The sequence below is a fragment of the Lepidothrix coronata genome, unplaced genomic scaffold, assembly GCF_001604755.1.
Source record: "Lepidothrix coronata isolate B3197 unplaced genomic scaffold, Lepidothrix_coronata-1.0 Scaffold19, whole genome shotgun sequence".
NCBI classification, from domain to species: domain Eukaryota; kingdom Metazoa; phylum Chordata; class Aves; order Passeriformes; family Pipridae; genus Lepidothrix; species Lepidothrix coronata.
In genome coordinates this window covers 2,839,155-2,861,574 of record NW_016690199.1, presented here as the reverse complement: position 1 = coordinate 2,861,574, position 22,420 = coordinate 2,839,155, and the positions used below count along the sequence as shown (strand labels likewise).

At 44.4% G+C, this 22,420-nt stretch overlaps 1 protein-coding gene across 1 annotated transcript in view; it reads right to left on the bottom strand.

The window, feature by feature from the left end:
* Window positions 1-18,219: 18,219 nt before the first annotated feature.
* Window positions 18,220-22,420, bottom strand: part of JAG2 (jagged 2) — a 70,623-nt gene continuing 66,422 nt past the window's right edge. Inside the window, exon 26 of the mRNA XM_017807609.1 lies at window positions 18,220-20,540. Coding sequence (XP_017663098.1) covers window positions 20,068-20,540 — 473 coding nt within the window. The 3' untranslated portion in view covers window positions 18,220-20,067. The remainder of the gene's footprint in view (window positions 20,541-22,420) is intronic.

Below are 22,420 nucleotides of genomic sequence, written 5' to 3'. Positions count from 1 at the left end.
CAAATCCAAGAACAGAGTTTCCCATCATGTGAAGACTGCTGTGATTTATTACAGAATAATCTACTGAAAGGGGGTGAAGGAACTGGTCAGGACAGGTAGCGGGGATCATGGTGTCCCGGGCAGGGACCAAAAGCAAATGGGACAAGAGTCTTTAGTGCAGAGCTGGGACATTGAAACAGTACAGATGCAAGGTGTAAAGCTAAGGTTCAGCAAAGCAAGCTCCTGGCTTCAGGCTTGGGCTGTAGGATTGAAATCAGTGAAAGTAAAATCTTTCAGAGGAATGGACAAAGACTGTTGTGGAAAGGAAAACACCATCTTTTCTTTGCTTGCTTTCCTATATGCTGCCAGGAGCACCAGCAGCTAAGTAGCATCTGATGAGTTGTCCTGCATCTGAGGCATTACCAGCATCTACAGGCCCTTCTTGTCTATTATTTTACAATAAATCAGAGCAGATCTTCCCCTGATGGAAACTCTCTGTTTGTTCTTGGATTTAGGAGGTGAGGCACGCTGGGGGCTGACCGGGCTGGGATTGAATGTGTTTGCACATTCCCTCCCCTTATAGGATTGAATCCCTGTCAGCCCAGTGATGGATGCACTGCTGAGCCAGTGTATCTGATAGCCAGAATCATTAACTAAATTGTTGGAGGGTCAGGGGTTGGAAGGCCCAACACCGTCCCCGCTCCCGGATTTACAAGGTTCCTTTGTCGCATTGTGTGCGAGCACAAGCCGTGCAGGCAGGGAAAGCCACTTGGAGCCCTGACACTGTGGCTGATCCACAGGGGGACATAGAGAACAAGGGACAAGCTGTTTGCACAGGGATGGGGAGAAAACTGTGGGGCTTGCGTCACTCAGCCGCTGGATCTGCCATATTTTTGGGAATGAATGCAGGATTTCCCCACGCTCGCATCTTCGTTTGAGAGTGGCATTTGCCTCTCCTCTCTGCAGAAGGAGAAAGGGCACCGTGGCTGCACTGGCTTCCACCCCCCATCTTCCTCGCTGCCCTCCCCCTCTTCCTCCTTTGGGAAAGGTCATTTACAGGACACAGCCTGTCTCCCCAGTCCATCAGGGCCTCCCTGCAGTTTCTAGCTGTCACACACATGCCCAGGAACTTTTCTGGAAAATTGCCCTCCATTTACTTACGTCTGACACACAAACACGTGTGGATCCCAGGGAGGCAGATACTTTCCCAGGCAGATGTCTCCAACTGTTAAAAAAAAATAATCAGCTGCAAGATGGGATGCTCCTGTTCATCCTGGGGGACAAACTGCAGCAGAAGAAAAGGGATGTGACTGTCCCCTGGCTCTTATGGAGGGTCTGTTGCTTAAGAGGCTATTGAGCCACATTCAATGCACCACTGAGGCATCTAAGAGGGGATTTAGGGACTTAAAATTTGCCTGTGGGCACCAATGCACACTTTGTGAACAAATGTCTGTGATCCTGAAAAGAATGACAAAAGACAGGGAAGAAGTAAATGGCTCACGTTGGGACAAACAAGGAAATGGGACAAAATGGCAGGATGCTCAGGTGGGCCCAAGACAGGGAGAAAACCCCCATAGATGAAATTCCTGAGCAGAAAAATGTGCTGCCCAGAAGCTTTGGGAAATACTCTGGGAAAAGTGTAGAGGGAAAATGTGTGATATTAAGTATGTCCACTTCAGTGACCAAAAATACTTTTGCTCATTCTTCTGTGCCACAAGAAGACATTTTTGTCATAGCTTATTTAGACAGCTGCCTGCAAATAATCAGGTTGAGTCCTTTTCAGTCAGGGGAAAAAAAAAAAAGGAAAAAAATGGAAAGGAAAAGAAGTACCATTTCTTAAATAAATTGAAACTTTCTGTGGGAACATGGAACTTTCAAATGAAAGTGACTTTGCAAGAAGTTACACTGGCACTTTCCTGCAAAGGTCAAGATATTTTCTCAGCCTTTTCTAAGAGCTTTTTTCTTCTTTTCTTTTTTTTCTTTTTTTTTTGTTTTTGAAACAACTTTTCATTAATTTTTAATGCATATTCTATTAGAAACATCAGTGCACTTCAGAAAAGACTGAGCCTGGAACAAGAAGCATTGATCGTATTGATGGAGAATGTTGATTTGACACCTGAAGTTCCACTTGTACCTCTGGAAGAGGATTTCAAATTTCTTTTTTTTTTTTATTATATTCTGGGTTTGAACCAATATTTCAAACTCGGATGCAAAATCACGTAAATTCCCTGCCACCCACTGAAGGAAATTCTCATCCCATGTAGCTTTACTCATTTCTCCCTCAGACCTGTGGAATGTGCCATTGCCAGTGCCTCTGCCAGGAGGAGGGATGAGGAGCTGCAGAGCTGGCAGAAAGCCACTTATGGGCTGTGGGGAATGGGAAAGCCTGCGAGAAAAAAACAAACATCAACCACCCCCAAACATAGATCTTCTTCTTTTCAAAAGCCACGGGTATCCAGAGAGCACTGGGGATTTTGCTCCTGGTGTAAATACGTCAATATCATCAACATGATTGAAGAGAGAATTCCTTGGGGAAGACGTGTGAGGAGTGTGGAAGGCAGTAAGGTGCAGTGACCCTGTGAGCATCACCTGGTGAGAGGGATGCTGCAGGCAACACCTTCTCCAAGTTTTGCCCAAATAATGTCCCAAGCCAATTGTGGCCTGGGCTCTGGCTCGGGAGAGCTGTGCCACAGAACTGTGACTGCACTAACCCTACTACTTGCTGACCTTTGACAGGAGATAACCTGTCAACCTGCGGTCCCTGTGGAGGTGCAGGCAGAAATGGAAGCAGTAAGGGGACCCACAGGATATCCAGTTTCATGACACAATGTGGTGGGGTTAAAAAACTGCTGAAAAGGGGAATATTCAGAGGCGCTTTTTTTTCAGCTGCTGTTGGTGTGACTCCACTCCCAGAGATGCCAAAGGAGCTTTGGGAAGCCCTACTGCAGGCTGTCCAGCACGGTGACAAGTTGGAAGGAAGGAGACTCTTTGCAGAGAGGATAACAGCTGAAGGACCAGTGGAGGCACACAGGAGATATCAGATTAGAGGGGACCCAAATTCCTGGTCGGTGGAATCCTTGCCAAACAGGTTCTCTCATCTGCACCACCAAAATCTGAGGGCTTTGTGGACATAGTGACTGCACACCATAATGTTTATGGGAAGTGATGCCCATGCCAGGGGCTGGTCCTACACCAGCAGTGCTGAGCTGGCCTGCTGGGCATGTGCTGAGGTCAAAGGCAGGCTGGGTATCCCTCCTCTACAGCTGGCTACAGACCAAAACATGAGCCCAGACCAAGGGAGCAAGCCTGGGAATGTATGGGCAGGAGCTAAGCAGATGCCCCCAGAAGGTCTCATTAAATATCCATCAGGTAACTCAGCCTCTGGATGCACAGCAGCAAGGCAAAAGAAAGAAGCTGCACTAAAAGCTGGCCTCATGCAGTAAGTTTTCAGCACATTTTCCTCTCCTGTGACTCCCGTTAGCTGGCTTACTCAACAGCTGGGTTGTGTCCCAGTCCCATTGCAGATGTGTGGGCTCCAAATCCTCTGCACTTGACTACCCATTTGGGAAACCGCCTTGAGGTCACTTAGGAAAACTGGCACCTGGAGGTTTCAAAGCTGTGTCTGACTCAGAGGTGTGCAGGAGCTGCTGCCGTGACCTTGGTTTGTGACATAACCACAGACATCATCTCTGACAGGAGACGTGATTAATACTACCCAGGCCACTGCTTGAGCATTTGCAGAATCACCTCTCTCCTCTGCCTGAGATGGGTAATTTTTATTATTTATTTTAGTCATAAGGAAGATGGGTTTCTTGTGTTTGTAAGCCTTGGGCTGCTCCGTGGCATCCAATTAATTTTACAGGAGAAAGCGTCTTGGTCTCCTGTCCAGATTAAAAGCAACAAACAAGAAATGTTCCTTCTTCTGAAAACTGAAAGATTCAAATGAGGGTAATAGAAAGGTGTGAGTATTCCTATGCTAGGACTTCATATTTTAAAGGAGAAATTATTTGATAACTAAGCAGTCACCACACGATGTCCCCTTTCAGTGACATTATTGTGTGGATTGGTGAATGAAATGGTGAAAAATTCATGGCTGGAGTCAGCCAGCTGTGGGCAAATGATTCCTAAGTTGTCATCTGAGACATAACACTGCACAGAGGGCAAGCAAACACTTCAAACCAAGCTAATAATTCCCAGGAAGGAATTTGCTTGGTGAACGTGAGCGAGGTCCCTGTGATTCCTTGGAATTACTGACTACAGACTTGGGTTTTTCTTGGCAGAGTCGGTGGGGAGTTTTGTTGGGCCTTATTTTTTTTTTTTTTTTTGCTTATTGTCAGAATTTCAGGTGCATTCTGATGGGAAATGTAAGCTGTGGCATATGATTGTGTGCCCAAATGAACCAAATAAAACTCTGCAAAGGATCTGCATTCAGAGTGGACTTTCTACAGCAGGAAGGACAATTCAGTGGGGATTAATAATTGTGCCCAGGCAATTAGAAGTGGGGGATGAACTGAGCTCCTTGAGGCTCACGTGAAAGATTAAAAAGAGAAAAATAATAAAATAGTCATAATAATGCAATGAGCTTAGTTTCTCAGGCAGTTCTGTATGTTTATATGAAGTCACACTGTGCCAAAACTGAGAAGCCATGAGTCTGATGGTCCTCTGGTAAAATAAGTATTGCCAAGGCTCAAGTCAGGATTTGGTTACAGCTAGCTCCAGGACATTAGCAGGTCAGTGCTCCAAGACACTAGCACGTCATTGCTTCAGGATGTTTTTGTGTCATTGCTCCAGGACAATAAGGTGTCACTGTTTCATGAAGGGAGCAAAGCCCAACAAGGCAATACCAAGTAGGTCTTAATGGGATATTGGCCTCTGGGGTACACTTCTGTTCTGTGATCAACTAAACCCAGTTCAAGGAAGAGCTGCAGATGGAAAGTGACTTCTGTGGACAGAAGGACAACTCCAGAAGCGTGGCCCACAATAAAGATCCAATGTGCTCTTTGCCTGATTTCTAACCTCCAAAACTGGAAGTGAGATCATGTGTTTCCAAAACTTGAACCCAGGCTGAATTCCAGGACCCCTTTAACATCTAGTTTTTCTGTCACAGTAGGTACCAGGCCAGACACCAGCTGGCCAGGGAGCAAACAGGCTTTTCTCCCTGTCCCTGGTGCAAACCACCAGTGTTCCTGGATCTTCCCCATCTTGGTGAAGCCAAAGGCACAGGGAAGTTGAACACAGGTCTTGGGCTTTGCCTTGGGATGGGGGAAGGAGGAAGATGTCTCTCCACTCTGCACAGCAAGTTGAACACAGAATGAAGGGGGCTTCCTTTGGATATTGAGCTAAAAAATATGTGGAAAGGAAACCTCTTTTTCCAGTGAGCAGCTCTTGCTGTCAAGGTCCTACATCCTGAACTTCCTCACCCCAACCTTCTCTCAGAGATCTAGGCAATAAAAGCACTGCCATAACCAGGCACAAGTGGACCAGATTCTAGATTGCAACTCGCTGTCCCTCCAGAATTTGAGTCCTGTTGGTATTCTCCCTTTCTTTTTTAAGGGCATTTGAAAAGCCCCTACACTAGTGCTTAGAGCCTGCTCCTTCTTCAGTGTTTGAGTCAATACCCCTCCTTGAGCACGTGATGGACTCAAAACACGGCCAATTGCTCCCCACAGTACTATCATCAAACCTGTACTGGCTGGTCTGGGATAACATCTGGGATGCCAACCCCCATGTCCAGGGCAGTACCAGGCCCTGAGTTGTTTCTCTGCCCCCATGTTGTATTTTCATCACGTTTATCAAGTCGTGTCATCTCTGAAGAGCACATGGGTATTTTGTCAGGTTCCACACAGATAAGAGGTCATCTTTTCCTTCCATCTTTCAAAACCCACTGTTTGTTCTTTATTCACTTCCTTCTGCTGATTTAATCTGCTGCAGAAATGAGCCGTTGCATTTTGGCTCCTCTGAGCTCCTGGAGGAGCCGTGCACTTGGGCACCCTCCCACAGAAACCATCAGCTCCTCGTTCAGGGTGGCCACCTCCCATGGAGATGGTTGCCCACGACCTGCTGCTGGTAGGATCTCAGCCATAGGAGGGTCTTCAGTAAATCTTATCCCAAAGTACCTGGTTTGGTCAGAGCCTGAGGAAAAATGAAACATCCTGAGTTTTGGAAACAGTTTGTGGTAGACCAGGTTTCTGATGCTGATTGCCAGGGGTGTATGTTACCCACCATGGATGTAAGAGGCAGAGGAGGAGGGCAGACCTTGGAGGCAGGCTCTTAAGAAGCCGAGTCTCTACATAATTTTAGCAAAGAGGACTGAGAGACAGCCTGATACACATGCTCTGAAGGGGTGAAAATATTCAGTGCTGCTGAGGTCTGCAACATTACCAAAGGCATTGGTGGATTAACAGATAAGGACAAGCATATTTGAACCAGAAGGAAAGCACATAACTGAGCTATGATGGTGACCAGTTACTGAGACAAAGAGAAAGAAGAGCTCCCAGTGCCTTCAGAGCAACTTGGACTTCAGTGAAACAAGCTACTGAGTTTGAGTGATTGAGCTCAGTGGTCTGTGTAAATCCAGATTTAGCAATTCCTCCTGGCCATAAACACTATGACCCTGCTGGTTCTCACAGTTTACCAGTGGGAAACGGCCAGATTTGGTAAACTCAGACATAAGTGTCATGTGCTATATTTATACAAAGCAGTGCAACACTCTCCTTGTAGGGGAGCAGTCCTGTCCCTGCGTGGCAGCAGTCACTCATCAAAGCGTGGGAGCAAGTCTGGGGTGAGGGGATACCCCCTGGGAGGGTGGCTGGAAGCCATCCACTGCTGTCTGGACGTACTGGTGGTGCTGGCGTCCCAGACTCACTTCTACACTCCCAAGGAAGCTCAGAGGCAGAGAGGGAGGGTTCTCTGCTCCCAGAAAGGCATCCCCAAGAGTCCAGTGCTGGAAGCATCCTGCAATGCCCAGGCAGGAGCCCAACACAGAGGGGAGTGATGTTTCTGAAGAATATAGATAAACAGCATCCACATTGCTGTGATCAGATCTGATGTTGCTCTGCTTCATCCTGTATTCATGTAAATACAATTCCCTGAACACCTAAGCTTTACCAGCCAACCTCACTTGCCCACAAATCCCTGCAATAACAAAAAAACCCAAATGGGTTAAAACTCCGCAAGAAATATAAGCTTTGTAACTCCCCAAACCCACTTTGGTTCCAGGTTTTTGCTCTTGCAAGACAGAGGAGGATTTCCAGCTTTTGTCTGGAAGACAGCTTCATCTCCCATGTAGGAACCCCTGGCACCAGCCCTGGCACCAGCCCTGGCACCAGCCCTCTGTCCCCTTGCGGGGCACACACATGTGAAGCCACCTGAGCCTGGGCACTATTTTTTTGTAAGAGTCATGGTATTAACCAGGCCTCCTGTGAAAGGATCTCGAGCATGAAGGGTAATGCAGGAGTGGTTTGAAACCCACTGGGGAGAGTAATCAGAGCAGCAGCATCACTATAGCAATGGAGATAAGGGGCAGCCCTCACACCACAGCTGATGAGTGACATGGTTTCTAGCCCTTTCAATGCCTTGAAGTGTTTTCCTCCTTGACTCAAACTAGAAGTAGCACAACTTAAAAACAATTAAAGTCCCCTTGGAGAGGAAAAAAAAAAACAAAAAACCAAAAAACAAACCCCAGTAATTTTTCCTTCTATTTTTAAATCTCACTTCACCACAATAGCTCCAATATTTCACTCCTGATTCAAAGGCGAAGTCCGAGGGAGCAGGATATGCTATAGGGTATCTCTCCTGCCACACTATTCGTGTTATTTTCAAGTTCCTCTCCCCAGGGTTGATCTTGGCAGCAGATCACAGCGGCGGCGCAGCACAATGTAAACCGGAGCCATTGTTACTCCATCTCCCGCTCCTCGTCGCTGCAACAACATTTCCCCGCTCGCCTCCCAGCAAACTGTTGCATGTCCCGTCCTGCTTCCCCCGCCTCCGAAGGCCATTAGGCTCCTGCAGTTCAGCTACTCATCTATCCTCCTTGGAGGATCTGAAATAAAGTGGTTTCCCTTTGCCGACTGACACTACGCAGGGTTTTGACGACGTGTCTCAGTGACGGTGGTGGGTGGCTGTGCTGCAGGGCTGCCCCACGTTTCATGTCGTGTGCACTGAGCGGGCACAGAAGGCTAGTAGGGAAGCAGGCAGCTATCAAAATGGCCTGAAATTGCTTCATTTTCTTCCATCACCTGGTGAAGGCACAGTGGTGGGTCTGGTAAGAGGTCAAGGAGGTGACCCTTTCTCGTGGGATCAGCCTGTTGTGCCATCTGAGGAGCGTACCAGGGTTTGGACCAACACAGCCAGGTGGCTTTTGCTGATGGATGAGTTGCAATACCAATGCAGAGCCCAGGGCCTCAGTCTTCACCAGTGGGACTTATGAAGCTTTTGCTCCAGCTTTTGCTGGAGCTTTTGCTTACAAATTGGTGGCTAATGAGGCCCTGCCACACGTAAGTATGATGTATCTATGTGTATGTGTCTGGGCTCACTCCATCAACAACTCAAAGCCAACTGCACAACATCAGCACGATGCTGAACCTCAGCTGACCCACATTGCTTCACATGGGTGCGTGTTACCCTGGCCCCAGCAGCTGCAGCAGAAGGAGGATCTACCAGCAAAGCCACCCCCATCCCTGCAGAGCTACTCACAGCCACGCTCTGCCCGGGCTGGTGGTGGATGGCACCCGAGATGGGCTGGGAGCAGCGATAAAAGTGATGTCTGTGGGAGTTCACCGGCAACTTCAGTGAAACAGGATCAAGTTTTCAGTCACTTGGCATCCCACTTTATCAACGTGAACTTGTATCTCTTTCTGCTGCTGTTTTTCCAAGGGCTATTCATGGTTCAAAGCTGTAGACAACACTGTTCCTTTCTTCACTCACCGCCACCTAGTTATCTCTGGCAGAGTGTGACTCTGGAGAGAAGCAATTTGAGGGAGGAAATACATTGGAGATGGAAATAGCATGGAAGATACAACAAGGACTCAACTTTCTTGTTTCTATCTTATTCAAGATTATGTTTCCTGACTGAATCCCTGAAGTCATTCAAGTTGTTTTAAAAATTAGGAAAGCAACAAAAGAATTTTTTTTCATGCACATTGCAGAGAATCCAGAATGATTCAGCTGACTTCCATGGTGTGGGAGCAGGAAATGGGGGTTGGCACTTGGCCCTTGGCTAAAGCATGAAATATAGGGAAGGCCCAGGGGCACGGAGGAAGAAAATTATGTGTCCCAATCAGATAAATACATTGGAACATTTCTGTCAGCATCCCAGTTCATAGCTCATTGGAAAATCCATCTTGGTCTCTGAAAATTTCAGTTTCATAAAAATTCAGTAGGTGGACAGCAAAATATCAAAATGGACAGGACAGGTTTAGTTGAAAGAAATGACTGATGAAATCTAAAGCCATAGGTTTCAAATCTTGGGTGTGCTCCCATTCCTTTGAAGCCTGCTGGAGCAGTTCATCTGTACGGTGAGGAAGTTTGTCTTCTCATCCTGGGCTTACCCTGAGTTTCCGAAGTTTACACTGGAATTTGGCTCAGGAGCTCTCACATGTTTCATTCATGGAAAGGTGAAGTGAAAAAAGTGCACGTAAACACAAGAAAATTTTTATAGTAAGAGTTTTGCAATCTCCACAAAACTTTCCTTGAAAGACTAAAGCCATCCTCCCATGGGTAAATCTGATCTGATTGATTTGATATTCTGAAAAACATATATGTAGACATCAGGTGATAAGTTTGCAATGAATTAACAAAATGAATGAAGAATAAACAGAATAGAAAGAAAATGACAGGAAAGTCGTAAAAACAATAACCTTGAGAAACAATTTAACAAATCCAATTTTTCTCCACTTAGCTGACCTGCAACAATTAAGGCTAAAAGGTCACATAAACCCCAGCAGGAGGGTGCAGTGGCTCTGCTTAGAACAGTCCCCTGAGGATGGAGGGACCTCAGGGAATCATCCCATGGGCAGAGATCCTGCTGCTGCCCCACTGCCTGGGGCACTTCCAGTGGCCAGGACACTGGGATACAAAGTGACACCAGGACATGACCTTATCCCCTTCATACCGCTGGGGTTGTGCGTTGGAAAGCCTCTTTGAGAGAGTGGCTCTGAAGAGATTCAGAGCTGCCAAAAATCCCAGACTGAAACTTTCTATTTTGATCAAATCCAGCATGATCACAAAGCTTTTTTTCCTGCCTGATCCCAAATGGATTTGCAGGCAGGAAAATTTATGACAAGTAAACAGCTAGAGTTAAATAAACACTTGCAGGCCTTTGGCTATCCTGGCAGGGGAAAAAAAATAAAGTAGAAACTTAACAGCAAATATTAGCAACAGATTTTTAACAGGTGGAGGAATTATCGTATGTATCTAGGAAAGAAAACAAAACAGGCACTCCTAAATCACCAGTGCTGATTTAAACATGAGGTTTTAAATATAGTGTGTGAGCAGCAAATGAGTTCTAATTGAGGAAGGCTTGTAAACAAACAACAGCTTTCATCTGCAGCATCACGCGCGATACAGGCACTGTGCTGGGGGCTGGACTGTGCCACCACAGCCTGGGCCTGCCAGGGGAGATGGGAACAGGTTCTGATCTCCTCGGTGAATTTCAAGGCATCCTGGAGCAAGGAGGAGCAACAAACCTGGACTCTCACTTCCCAGGGTCTGGATGGGCAAAGGGAACAGCGCTGGATCGGTGAACCAGGGACACAACAGGATCATGGGTTTTCTCCTCATCCAGGTGCTGCAGAAAACCAGAGCAGTGTCTGGAGGCAGGCTCAGAGCAGTCAGACTGCAATGAGGGTCACCTTTTAAAACCACCTTTGAGAGATGTCATTTGCCTTGAAGTAAGAGAGGTGAGGACCCTTCCAGCACCCATGTGGGCATCTGATCTGTGGCATGTTCACTCATCTGCCTCAGCATCCAAGGGCTAGTGAGCACCATAAAATGTCTGAGGAGCAATCTGGGTGTCAGACAAAGAAGGGAACGTGGCTGGAAGTAAGCCTCTGAAAGATAGCTGGGGCTGTGGTCAGAAAGGAAAGGTCTGCTGCAGCAAAGCATGCACAGTTATTGCTCAGCCTGTGATGCAAGAGCAGGGGAGATACAGCACATCAGGAAATGTCTACGCAGTGCAGATACAATCAGGCTGAAAACATGCAGAGCATGCCAAGGAAGTAACCTTGAATGTCTGCTGGTATTTTTCTCTGGAAAGCAACAACAGGATATTACAAAGGGACAGAAGCATGGACATGGTTGCCAGTGCTTACCAAGATACATAAATTACCTGCCCTGGAAATGAGCATGAAAGGGGAGAGTGTTTATGCCCAGTTGCAGACCAGGGCTCCTTAAAAGGTCAGCATTGGCTTTGCTTGTAGCAGTGCCCTGCTGAGCTGTCACAGTCAGCTGGATGTTTTGACAGCAGGGTGGTCATATTCAGCATTCGAATTCAGCCTTTCCACCGGGTCTGCAGGGGACAGGCCATGGAAAACGCTCTGGCTGGAAGAGGGATGTCCCGCAGCGGCTGCGCTGCATGTGCATCAGGCATCTGCTGCTGGGAAGAAGCAGTCAGCCTATGTTCAGTTTTTACTTCTACAAGTTTTAATCTCTCTCTCCTCTGATAAATGATTAATCGCTCAGATGAGCCGAACCAGAAACTGGCAAATCAAAGCCACCCTTTGTTTTGAAAACACTTTGCCCACAAACCCCAGTTTAGCACCATACCCCACAGCAGGAGAAACACAAACCCCAGCAGAATATAGCACCCGCAGCTCCCAACCCAAGTACCCAAATTTAGGCATGGAGATAGAGCAGCTTAACCCCGAGGATTGCTGGGACCCATATAGACCACCAGAGTCAATGGAAGCAGCAGGTGCTTGGAAACACTGCGAATCAAAGCACTCATTTAGGGCACTAAATATAGAGCAAAATTTAAACACCCAGGCTGGAAAATGTCGGCCATGTACTCCCTCCACTGCCTGGTGCTGCGGGTCCTGCACACCCAGGCTGCTGCTGCACAATGCCCCTAGAAGGTGCTGGGTCTCTGCTCCCACCACCACTGCTCATTAACAGGCTTTTATCCATGGTGACACAGTGCAAAGAGGGTTCTCCTCCTCACTTTTCTAGAGGATATTGCTGCACTTGAGATAACCTCACTGGTTTATCTGTACTGAAAGCGATGTCAGCGGACTGTCAGAACACCTCCCTGCAGACCCGCCACGTCCGTGGTGCCTCAGGAACCTGCATGAGGGTTGTCCCTGTGCCACCATGCTGGGGACCCTCACCAGGCCCAGGTTTGCATCAGGCACCCCTGGCAGCCCACCAGGGTCCCAGAGCCAAAGCAGCTTCAAGAATGTCTCAAGAAAGCAGAGCTCTCCGCTGCCAATTTTTTTCTTTTTTTGGGGGGAGGGAGCTATAATTTTATTTTAAAAAGAAGAAAGATGGGGAAGAGAAATAGAAAGGACAGCCTGCTGATCCACACTCACTTTTTAACTTGCCCAAAAGTTCAACTCCAGCAATTTTCCTTCCCATTGAGAAGCTGCTGCACTCACCTTTCCTATTTTCTTCTCAGAAGCAGAGATAAGAAAATGCTGCAGCAGTTGAGCCTTCGGTGCCCTGTGGAGATGCTAGCCCTGCCTGGGGGAATTTTAGCACCATGGAAGGCAGTCCATGTCAAGGATATCACCTTGGGCAGAGCAAGGGCTAGTTGGCACATCTCCTGTGTAGGCTGCCTTGGGGATTCTGCACTGAACAGCCCTTTCTCCCTCCCCTTTACACATCCTTGTAAGTAACACATGGAAGATTTTGGAGTGTAGCCCAGTCATGTAGACATACATCAGTGAAGGGACCACCAAAGAGGGAAGCACTAGATAAGCCACGTGGCAAAAGGAGAAGCAGATACAAACTGTCCCTGAATTTCTAATCCATAGAGCAGTCAGGTCCTGGGACCACATCTAACAAGGGTACAACAGGAAGGACAGCCCTTTGTTCACTGACAGCTACCATACACTATTTTGAAATGATGCCACAAAAGTTTATATGAAACTATGACTCCTGGATACGCAAAACTAATTTTGAGCTGTTTCTGAATGGAGTTATGTTGCTGCTTTTCCTGGCACTGGCAGGTACCAGGACTTAAAAAAGCCCTGTCAGAGCATTTCCTTTGCTCCTAAAACAACAAACTGTCCAAAGCAGATCTTGGACACAGGTAAGCTTTTCATAAGTGGCATCCCCATGATGAACCAGAGCTGATGCTCTCTGATAGGTAATGGTGGGAAGAAGCCTCCTGGGCTGCTCCCCTCAAACTTGAGCAACCGCATGTCTGCCCAGGGCTGGGCACAGGACAACAGTCACCAGGCACCCACCCCTTCTTTCTTCTTCCTTTTGTGTCTCCAACAGCAAACCACAAATGCTGGTGCTGCAGCATGAATGTGGCCATTTTGGCCTCACCTTGGAGAGTGCAGGGCTGTGGATGCATCATTTTTGAGAAAGACTGTGCCAGCTGTGACTTGTTGCACAGCTCTTCAGCAGCAGGGAAATCTAGGAGGGATGAACAGATCCAGTGTGGTACCTACCTAACCGTCACCTCAAGATCTTGCTGATGTAGTGCTCCCCAAAACACAGTCCTCTTCCACACTCACTGATGCCCACATCCTTTTCAGACTCCTCCCTGCTGGGAAGGTTGCAGGGTTAGTTCCTCTACTGCCTTGTGTGCACAAGTCCTGGGCATTGGCATATCCCCCCCATTCCCACCCTGCCCCAAACAGAATCACAACACTCACCCACAGTGCGGACCCCCACACCCCAGCGCTGCTCCTTGCAGACAGTCAGGGCAGAGTGAGCTTCTCCAGGGACTCCAGCACTCAAAACAGCAAGGGTCAGGCAGCTTTGCACCCTTGCTCTAACAAGAACCAGGCACATGCAGAGCCAAGGCTTGAAATAACCATCTTTGCTTCCTCACAAATCTTGTAGTCAGCATGGGCTAAAAAGCAACTAGCCCACCAGAAAGGATCTGAAGAAAGTATAGAACAGTGCTGGCCTGTGGAACTCATTGTCACATGATGTTGTGAAGGCCTAAAGCATAAAAAGGATGATATGATGCCATGGAGGAGAGATACCTATCAAATATATCTGGCTCAGGAACCCCATAAACCACTGAGCAACAGAAGCTGGATGGGTGTGAGAAGGGCTTATGCTGCAATTTACTGCTCTCTTGCGCTTTCTGAAGCATCTTCCTCTGGCCACTGCAGGACAGAGGATACCAGACTGCGTGGACCTTTGATCTGCACCAGTACAGCTGTTGGCTGAACCAACTCCCACCCACAGGTAGGGCTTCGTTAATTAATAGGTGGGGTTATGCCCAGAGTTATGCCTCCAGGCAGATGGCCAAGCCTTCAAAGGGCCTTCTGTATGCCGCTGCCACAGCAGTTTCCAAACCTGCTCCACAGCTCCCTACTCAACCTTCTTCCATCCATAGTCTATCAGCGCAGCAAATCTGCCAAAGAAGTCCCCTCCAACCCAAGCCTCCTTCAGATGGGTGGGAGAGAAGATAGGATAGCAACTGAGAAAGATCTACAAGTTAACAAGACTCTCCCTACCAAACAGAGCTGAAGGATTTGCATTTCATTGTTTTGGGTTTTTTGGTTTGGTTTTGGTTTGTTTTTTTGTTTTTTTTTTTTCAGAACACTGGAAAGTGTTCTTGGGAACCCAAGGGTCAGAAAACATCATGCCTCCCTAGTCACATTTACACCTGGAAAGTGGTCCCTCTGTGTTATCCACCACAGAAAAAAAAAAAGAAATCTTAGTTTGGGTTTCAGAAAAGCACACGTTCCTTGTGTCTCTTAAGAGTAATACAGATGGAGTACACTACTCTGAGCAAAACCATAGCATCTCCTAAATGCTGCTTAAGGTTTCTGTGATTTTTTTTTTTGTTTGTTTGTTTTTGCCCGTCCAGAAAAAACTGAAGCAGCTTTGGTGCTAGGGAAAAAATTAACTAAAGTTCCTCCCCTGAGCTTCTAAAGACTGGGTCATTTGTCCCTCAAGCTAGTTGATTTCCACACTCCTTTCATAAAGGTATTGCAAAGTACCCTTTGAGAAGGATGTCCCACACAGTTGTAGGAATGGGTTACAGGTATGAACTATGGGACTTGTAATTGGCTGCAAAAATCATGAAGATGACAGTATTCAGTCTGTGGAAAATTACATGCCTGATGAATGGAGATCTTTTAGCACCTTCCAGTTCCTAAAGGCATGTACTGGCAGGACAAAGGGGAAAGGCTTTAAACTGAAGATTTAGATTAGATATTAGGGAGAAATTCTTCACTTTGAGGGTGGTGAGGCATTGGAACAGGTTGTCAGGAGAACTTATGGATGCCCAATCCCTGGAAGCGTTCAAGGCCAAGTTGGATGGGGTTTTGAGCAACCTTTTCTAGTGGAAGGTTTTCCTGCTCATGGTAGGGATGTTGGAACTAGATCATTCTTAAGTTCCCTTCCAAGCCAAACCATTCCATGACTCTATGAAATCATGCTGATTGTCTGCAAAAAACTGGATTGTTAACTTTGAAGCAGGACAGGTGGGTCTCTGTTCAGCTCATTTGTAATGTACACTGCCCTGTACATTGTCTGTTTCTTCTTGCTCTAGAATTAGTATATACAATGTAAAAAGGAGATTCATATAAAGCATCCAGAAACTTAATGATTCTTGTAGAAAAAGAAAAGACTTCCTTCTTCAGAATATTACATATGACATTCACTTATAAACATTTGATTGCAAGCACATGTTTACAATCAAATGGTTGAAGAAGAGATATTTTTGCACTTAGTCTAAGTCCCCATCACACTAACAAAATATACAGAGCATAATGTATACAGAGCAAAAGCAAAAAGTTCCACATATTTGTACAGAAACACTTTCACAAGAATGGGTGCCGTAACAAGGATGATCTTGGGAAAGATTCAGTCATCTCTCATTCCCAAGGGGACCTTTTGTTCTGTTACTGTTTTATAAGCCCATTCTTTATTCCACCACCTTGGATGAAATAATGACACAAGGCTAGTTAGGGACTGCTTTGTAGCACTGAACACAGCAAGTCTGAGCATCGTTCAGTTTTTCCAAAGCAAGAGCAAGATTCCAACTGAAAGTGACTCAAACACTCACTTTACCATTGAGGAAGAGTAAAGCCAACCTCTACCACCCCCCTTCACACAAAATAAACCCCCCAAAGTTCACAGCTAGACTGTCCAACAGAAGAGATGCAACCTCCCCAGGACAGCTCACAAGCTATTTGAGCTCTTCTTCAGGCTCATTCTTTCTCTGGTGCATCCAAAGGGGTAAAATAGCCCACCAACACTCAAGAACAATGAGAGAGTTCAATTCTGTCACACATATCATAACTCTAATAGAAATTCCTCTGCAAGTTAATTTCATGTCACCCCAATCCCTGTTGTCCAAGCTACCTCACAATTAGCTTGGCAACTAGTGTCCTCTGCAGCTTTTGAGGCAGTGACCAAAATGCCTTCCAACCCTTAGGTTATTCTTGAAAAGGTATGAGCAAGTTATTTTGCTGTATGAACTAACTTTATAGCTGAGCACAGTCTGATCTCAAGAGGAGTAATTACATGGCCTGCTGGAGAACAAATGAGACCACAGCAAATGGCCAGAAGAATCAGGCTCACCAGGTGATTCAGGGTAACATCAGATCTTGAAAAGAGCATTAGAGAAGAAAAATTAGCACAAAACTACTCATTATGTAGAAGAATCTTGAGGAAGAGTCCATTTATTAGTTTTCCTCATTATATAGCTCTTGCAACCTATGATTCTGGTAGTACCCTCATGCTTAGTCGAGATGGAAGGGTTCAGCACTTCTTGTAAAAATCAAAAGGAAACAAAACTACTGAATAAGGTGATTTCAGGTATGTGGAGAAAACATAGAAGTAATTTAAGAGCAGCATAAAAATAAAATCTGCATAAAGTAGATTAAGGTTAACTTGTGCAAGTTAAAAAGCTCACTTTTTGTTCAACCTCCTACTTTATTCATCTTGTTCCATGTATCTCAGCATACATAACTCGCCCATCACATGAAGGAGGCACAAAATAATTCTTGGTTTTGGAAGGCAAAGAGCACTACAAAGCTTAACACTTATCTGTGATGGTTTAGTGAATCCACAGTCCTGAACACAGTATCAGACACTTTGTTTAGAATAGCAGGTGATGACCATTCTTATGCCCCCATTACTTTATATGCTATTTCAGTACTGTGAAGAAGCAGAATCAGCACCTTTGGGAGCAGTGAGCCAGCTGACATGCACGACAGAACAGCAAGAGTCTTAACTCTGTATGTATATAAACCTATTTCTCCTTTTGAGAAAGGTAACAGAACTTGATTTTGAGAACTGACTTAGAAACAAACTCTCACTTATCATGGCAAAGACAAGCAAATACTTCAAGGAAAGCAGTAACAAAGTAGCTGTACGATGACAAGTAAAAGCTCTGCTAGGATTTACAATTCTTCTTTGGAGGTTGATAGCTATTAGGAAAAATCCAACTCTTATATTCCATATTACCTTACACAAGAATTCACCTTTTACTGCAAAAAATATTCCATACAAAGCCACTGTAAGAAACAGGCACAGACCTAGTGAACTGAAATTGGAGCATGACACAAACAGCTGCAGAATAGAGGAAGAAGGTGTTACTTTAAAATCCAACTCAATTTGGCAAGGATATCACCTCAGGCCTCTGCATGCTCTTCTCACCCGAGGAATCAAAACGCTGCTGCTCAGACAAGCCTTCACTCAGCAGCCAGGAGAAGAACCACTGCAAAACAGGCAGATCGTACACACAACCACAGAATATCCTGAGCTGGATGGGACCCACAAGGATCATCCAAGTCCAACTCCTGGCAGCTAAAACACAGCCCTTGTGCTTTGCAGAGGGGTAGCACAGGGAGAGCCTCAGTTTAGGAACTGGAGGTGTCCCTGTCTCTAAAGCACACATGGGACACCACCTCCTGCACAGACTGTCAGCAGCGTGGGCACAGGACAAGGCTGCCAAGCGGGCTCAGGAAGTGTCGGTGCTCGGTGCAGGCTGAACGCTCAGGTTACGGGAAGTACCGGGAATTAAGTCAGGACTTTCACTCCTCCTCTGTTTAGCCTTGTCACATCCGAACTCCAAAGCACTTAGAAAGCAAACACAACCTGAAGTATCTTACACACAATGAGGGAATCATTTTATTAGATTATGGAAGACAGCAGCATTACAGTACAAAAAGTTACAAGAGTAGCAGAAAAAAAGTGTTTTTGGTTTAAATACTCAGGATTATACTGGGGAACATGAGAAGGATAGTACCCTTTTCTAAACTAACTCCTAACCAGGTTATCAAAATAAGTTTTGAATATTTAGCACAAGTAAAAAAGTTACAACAAACATCATTATAAAATGCTTTAATAAATAGTTTCTTTTCTGAAAGTTTTTTTTTTTCCAAGAACATGTCAAAAAAATGTACTAATACAGATGATCCTGCAAAGCAAATCCTGCATTCCTGTATAAAATAACTGGTTTCAAAACATTCACGTTTACATTGTTCGTGGGCCAGAGTTTACACTCTCAGATGTCCGTTCCTCTCAGTGGCAGGGTAACTAGGTGTATGTAGTGTTATGCTTCTTCAGTAATTAAAAAAAAAAACAACAACTTATAGTTTGCCGAGTTAACAGCAATAATAAAAGCCTTAAAAAAAAAAAAAAGCATAAGCCTTCCATAACATATAACCATTTCTAATGAGATACTCCCATCCTCTGAGCTTGCCAGCCTTTTTTCCTTTTTAGAGCGAAAGATGAATAAAGCACAACAGAAACAAGATTGAGGAAAATATTGTTCCCTTCATTAGGCCTGTATTTAAACGCAAAAAAAAAAAAGTAATACCACATGTAATTAACATATTCACAAAAGAAAAAACAATGCCTCGCTATGTTGGTACTGTACAGTAGATGCACCCGTTAGTGTTCTTGAGATGGGCTGAACATGGGGATAAACAAACATTTCTGGATCTATTTACACATAGAGTGGTTATGTTCCTATGTAAATACAAATGACCAACAGATTTCCTAACATTGATTGTATTAACATCATTTTCTAATCTGGACATTATACCAAAAAAAGTCTTATAAACTGCCATAGAACCTCCTTTTCTGCAACATAAATTAAAAGGAATGACATGTAAAAAAAAAAAGACCAAAATATTTAACTTATTAAATCAAATATACAGAGTGATTCATTTAATATGTACATATTTACAAAAAAGCACTTTCACTATTAGAAAATAAACTGTGTCAGTTGGGGAACCTAGAGTTCTCACAATTTTACTATATTGATATGGCAGTCTTTGACAGTTGCTATAGAAAAAGTTTAATCTCAAGGCACTTGTCACATGCTTCAATACTGCAATTCTAAAGTAATTAAACAGAAATAAAAAGGCCACTTTTAAACCACAGTTGAAAGATCTCTATAATTATTTTTTTTGTTCCTATTACAAAGTGTGTAAGGCAAATTTGGAAAAAATCTTACAGAAGCTACTAACGTAACAAGTGCAGTGAGCTGCCATTAATAGAGATTCAAAGTCAAGAAAGCAGTTTAAAGTTCACACAATTTCCTCAACCAGGAGGTTTTAAAGCCACCATTAAATTAGAGCAAGTAATAAAAAGAAATACATTCTGTAAACAGTGTACAGTCTTTTGTAATAAACTTTACACATATTGAAAATACAACCTCTCCTCTGCCACACAGCGAGTGTATTATAAGTAAACTTTACAAAAATAGCAACTATCAAAGATTACTCATTTTTTTTTCATCTGACAGTCATTGAATAATTTATACAAGGCTAAAGAAACAAAATAAATTTTATTTATTATTTTTATTTATTTTTTTTTACGCAAAATAAAGAAACTATGAACATTTGACTCCAGATACTTTTAGTCCTTGATGCAAAGTGGAGATGTCAATTTTTCCCCTCCCCAGTAAGCGCAGGCGCAGTCTGCCTACGTCCCAAATACAGGTTAGACTCTACTGCCTTCAAAGTTTGATGCATTCACATTTTTTACAGATCTGTTGTCCATTTTGCCTATTTGATGGGATTTCTTTACTGGACTGCTCTCTGATGTGTCAGATACCTTTGTTGGCAAAGGCTTTGTGAGTTTGTGAGAGAGGAATTTGTCCATTTCCTCATCTCTTTCCTCCTCTTCATCCTCCTCTTCCTCATACTCTACGTACTCCTCTACTGCATCACAAGTTCTTTTTTGAGGAGATATGAAGTTTTTGCATTCATAACGAATGTCTTTGTTACTATAAGATCTGTCTATAGGATTTCTGATGGGATTTAAAGGCGCCCACTGGTTATTGGCACCCTCTTCTCTGGGAGGACGGCTTCTCTCTCTCTCTTTTCTTCTCTTCCGAGTCCACCACACGCAGATGATTATACAAGTCAGCCACACAATGCTAAATACCGCACAAAGAATTGGAACCAAATAATCTAGAGGGCAAACGAAAAGAAATAAAGTCTTGAGTTAACAGAACAAGATACATAGCACCGGGCATCTGCAAGAAAAGCATCCATACTTAGCTACAGGTTACTCATTGAAAGATATTTTTGGGGCAAAGGAAGTAAGATGTCTTTACAGCACAACCATAACTGCCTAAATGCACCAGTCCATCTGGAAGTGCTCTTTACTAGTTTAAAGTTAAGAGTTTCCTGTGATTAATGATGAGTGAGGAATGCTCCATTTGAGATGTTTTTTCCCCTCCAAAAGACAAACTGGTTATATAAGTAGCATCTTTCTCAAGCACCTACATGGAAGTCGGCCCAGAAAACCTCAGTAATGACTCTTAAGAGTCTGTCCCAGCAGGAAGCAGGCTACAGAGTAGTGCCTGTAAGTTGCTCTAGAAGTACTGACACTTGCATCACAAATATGTCCTGCATTTACTATCAGTGCTTTAACATCAAATCTACAGACATTTATGTATCAACGATCTCCAGAAACATTCAGGTTAGAGCCATGTAATCAAATTGATCATGCACTCTCTAGGATGTTCCGTTTTTCCTTCAGAATGAGACATCAGAATATTGTCACTAGAGACAAGAGTCTTCACTACTCAATGAACAAACAAAAGGAGTTGAGGCAATTGCTTTCTCCACATTCCCAATCAAAAGCTCACTCTGGTGTTCTCCCAGCCACAGAACCTAGATTATTTCTACAGGAAAACATTCCTGAAAAATGTATGTCTGTTTGGACTTTCCCCCCCCTTCCTCAAGGGCTTTACAGTTAGGACAGGATAACAACTTTTTCTATTCTTCTTAATAAGCAAAAATTCACATGTGGTAAGAGGCAACAAGACATGAGGTGCTTTGGTTTTTTGTAGAAAGCATGGGATCATTCAACAGCTCTGCAGGCAAATGCTGTCAACTCATCACTCTAATGTCTGATCCAAACAAATTCCCTCACCAGTTTCAAGACATCTGCTTACAGAGTAACCTGCAAAAGACTGTACAAAACCAAACAGTGTTTTGCCACCACAGTCATTCACTCTAACGTTCAAGTGTCTTCTGAGTATATTCCTATGTGGAATGTGACACATCCTCAAACACTTCCTTTTGGTAAAGGGGGGGCTGAGTAAACTGCCAACATGGTTGGCCTCAAGGGATCTAAAAATTGTATTTTAACAGTCTGGGGAAGTATTGTACTTGAAGGAGTAACTGCTATTCTATCCTTATTTTTCGTAAGCCATTTAACACTAATCCATGAATGGAGGAAATACTTCAAGGAAAAAGGAGCTCTTCATAACAGCTTCTCCAATATTAGAATACAAAGCTTGCATTCTTACTGCTATCACATCTGTTATTTTGTCACAGTACCAGGGATCCAAGTTTACTTAATAACAGGTTCTTATGCAAAATTGCATGCCTACAGATTCCAAATTCAAACTACTTTTTCCTTAAGACAGAGAAAAATCAATGAAGTGTCAAAATGATCATCTCCACCTAGACACTTGAGCATCCCATAGAAATGAGATTCTCAACACACACATAGGCTTGACACCACATTTTGCGATAGGTTTCCACCTACCTTACCCAATTAAGGGGTAACAATAAACCAAATCAAATCAAACAACATGAGTGTCCAGGTTACAGTTTACTTCGGAACAACTCTGCTTAAAGAACTAGGGGCCAATATAGCATCCATACTAAAATGTGGAGTCTGGAAATCATTCTGCAAGAGAATCAGAGTTCATCCACTAATTTTGGAGAATCTTTAAATCTTATTGGAGGTAGGAGGCGGAGTAATCCACATCCCTTTTTCCCTAGCATTTAACATGCAATCAGGAAAACAGAGGCTGAAGTACGTCAGAATCCCA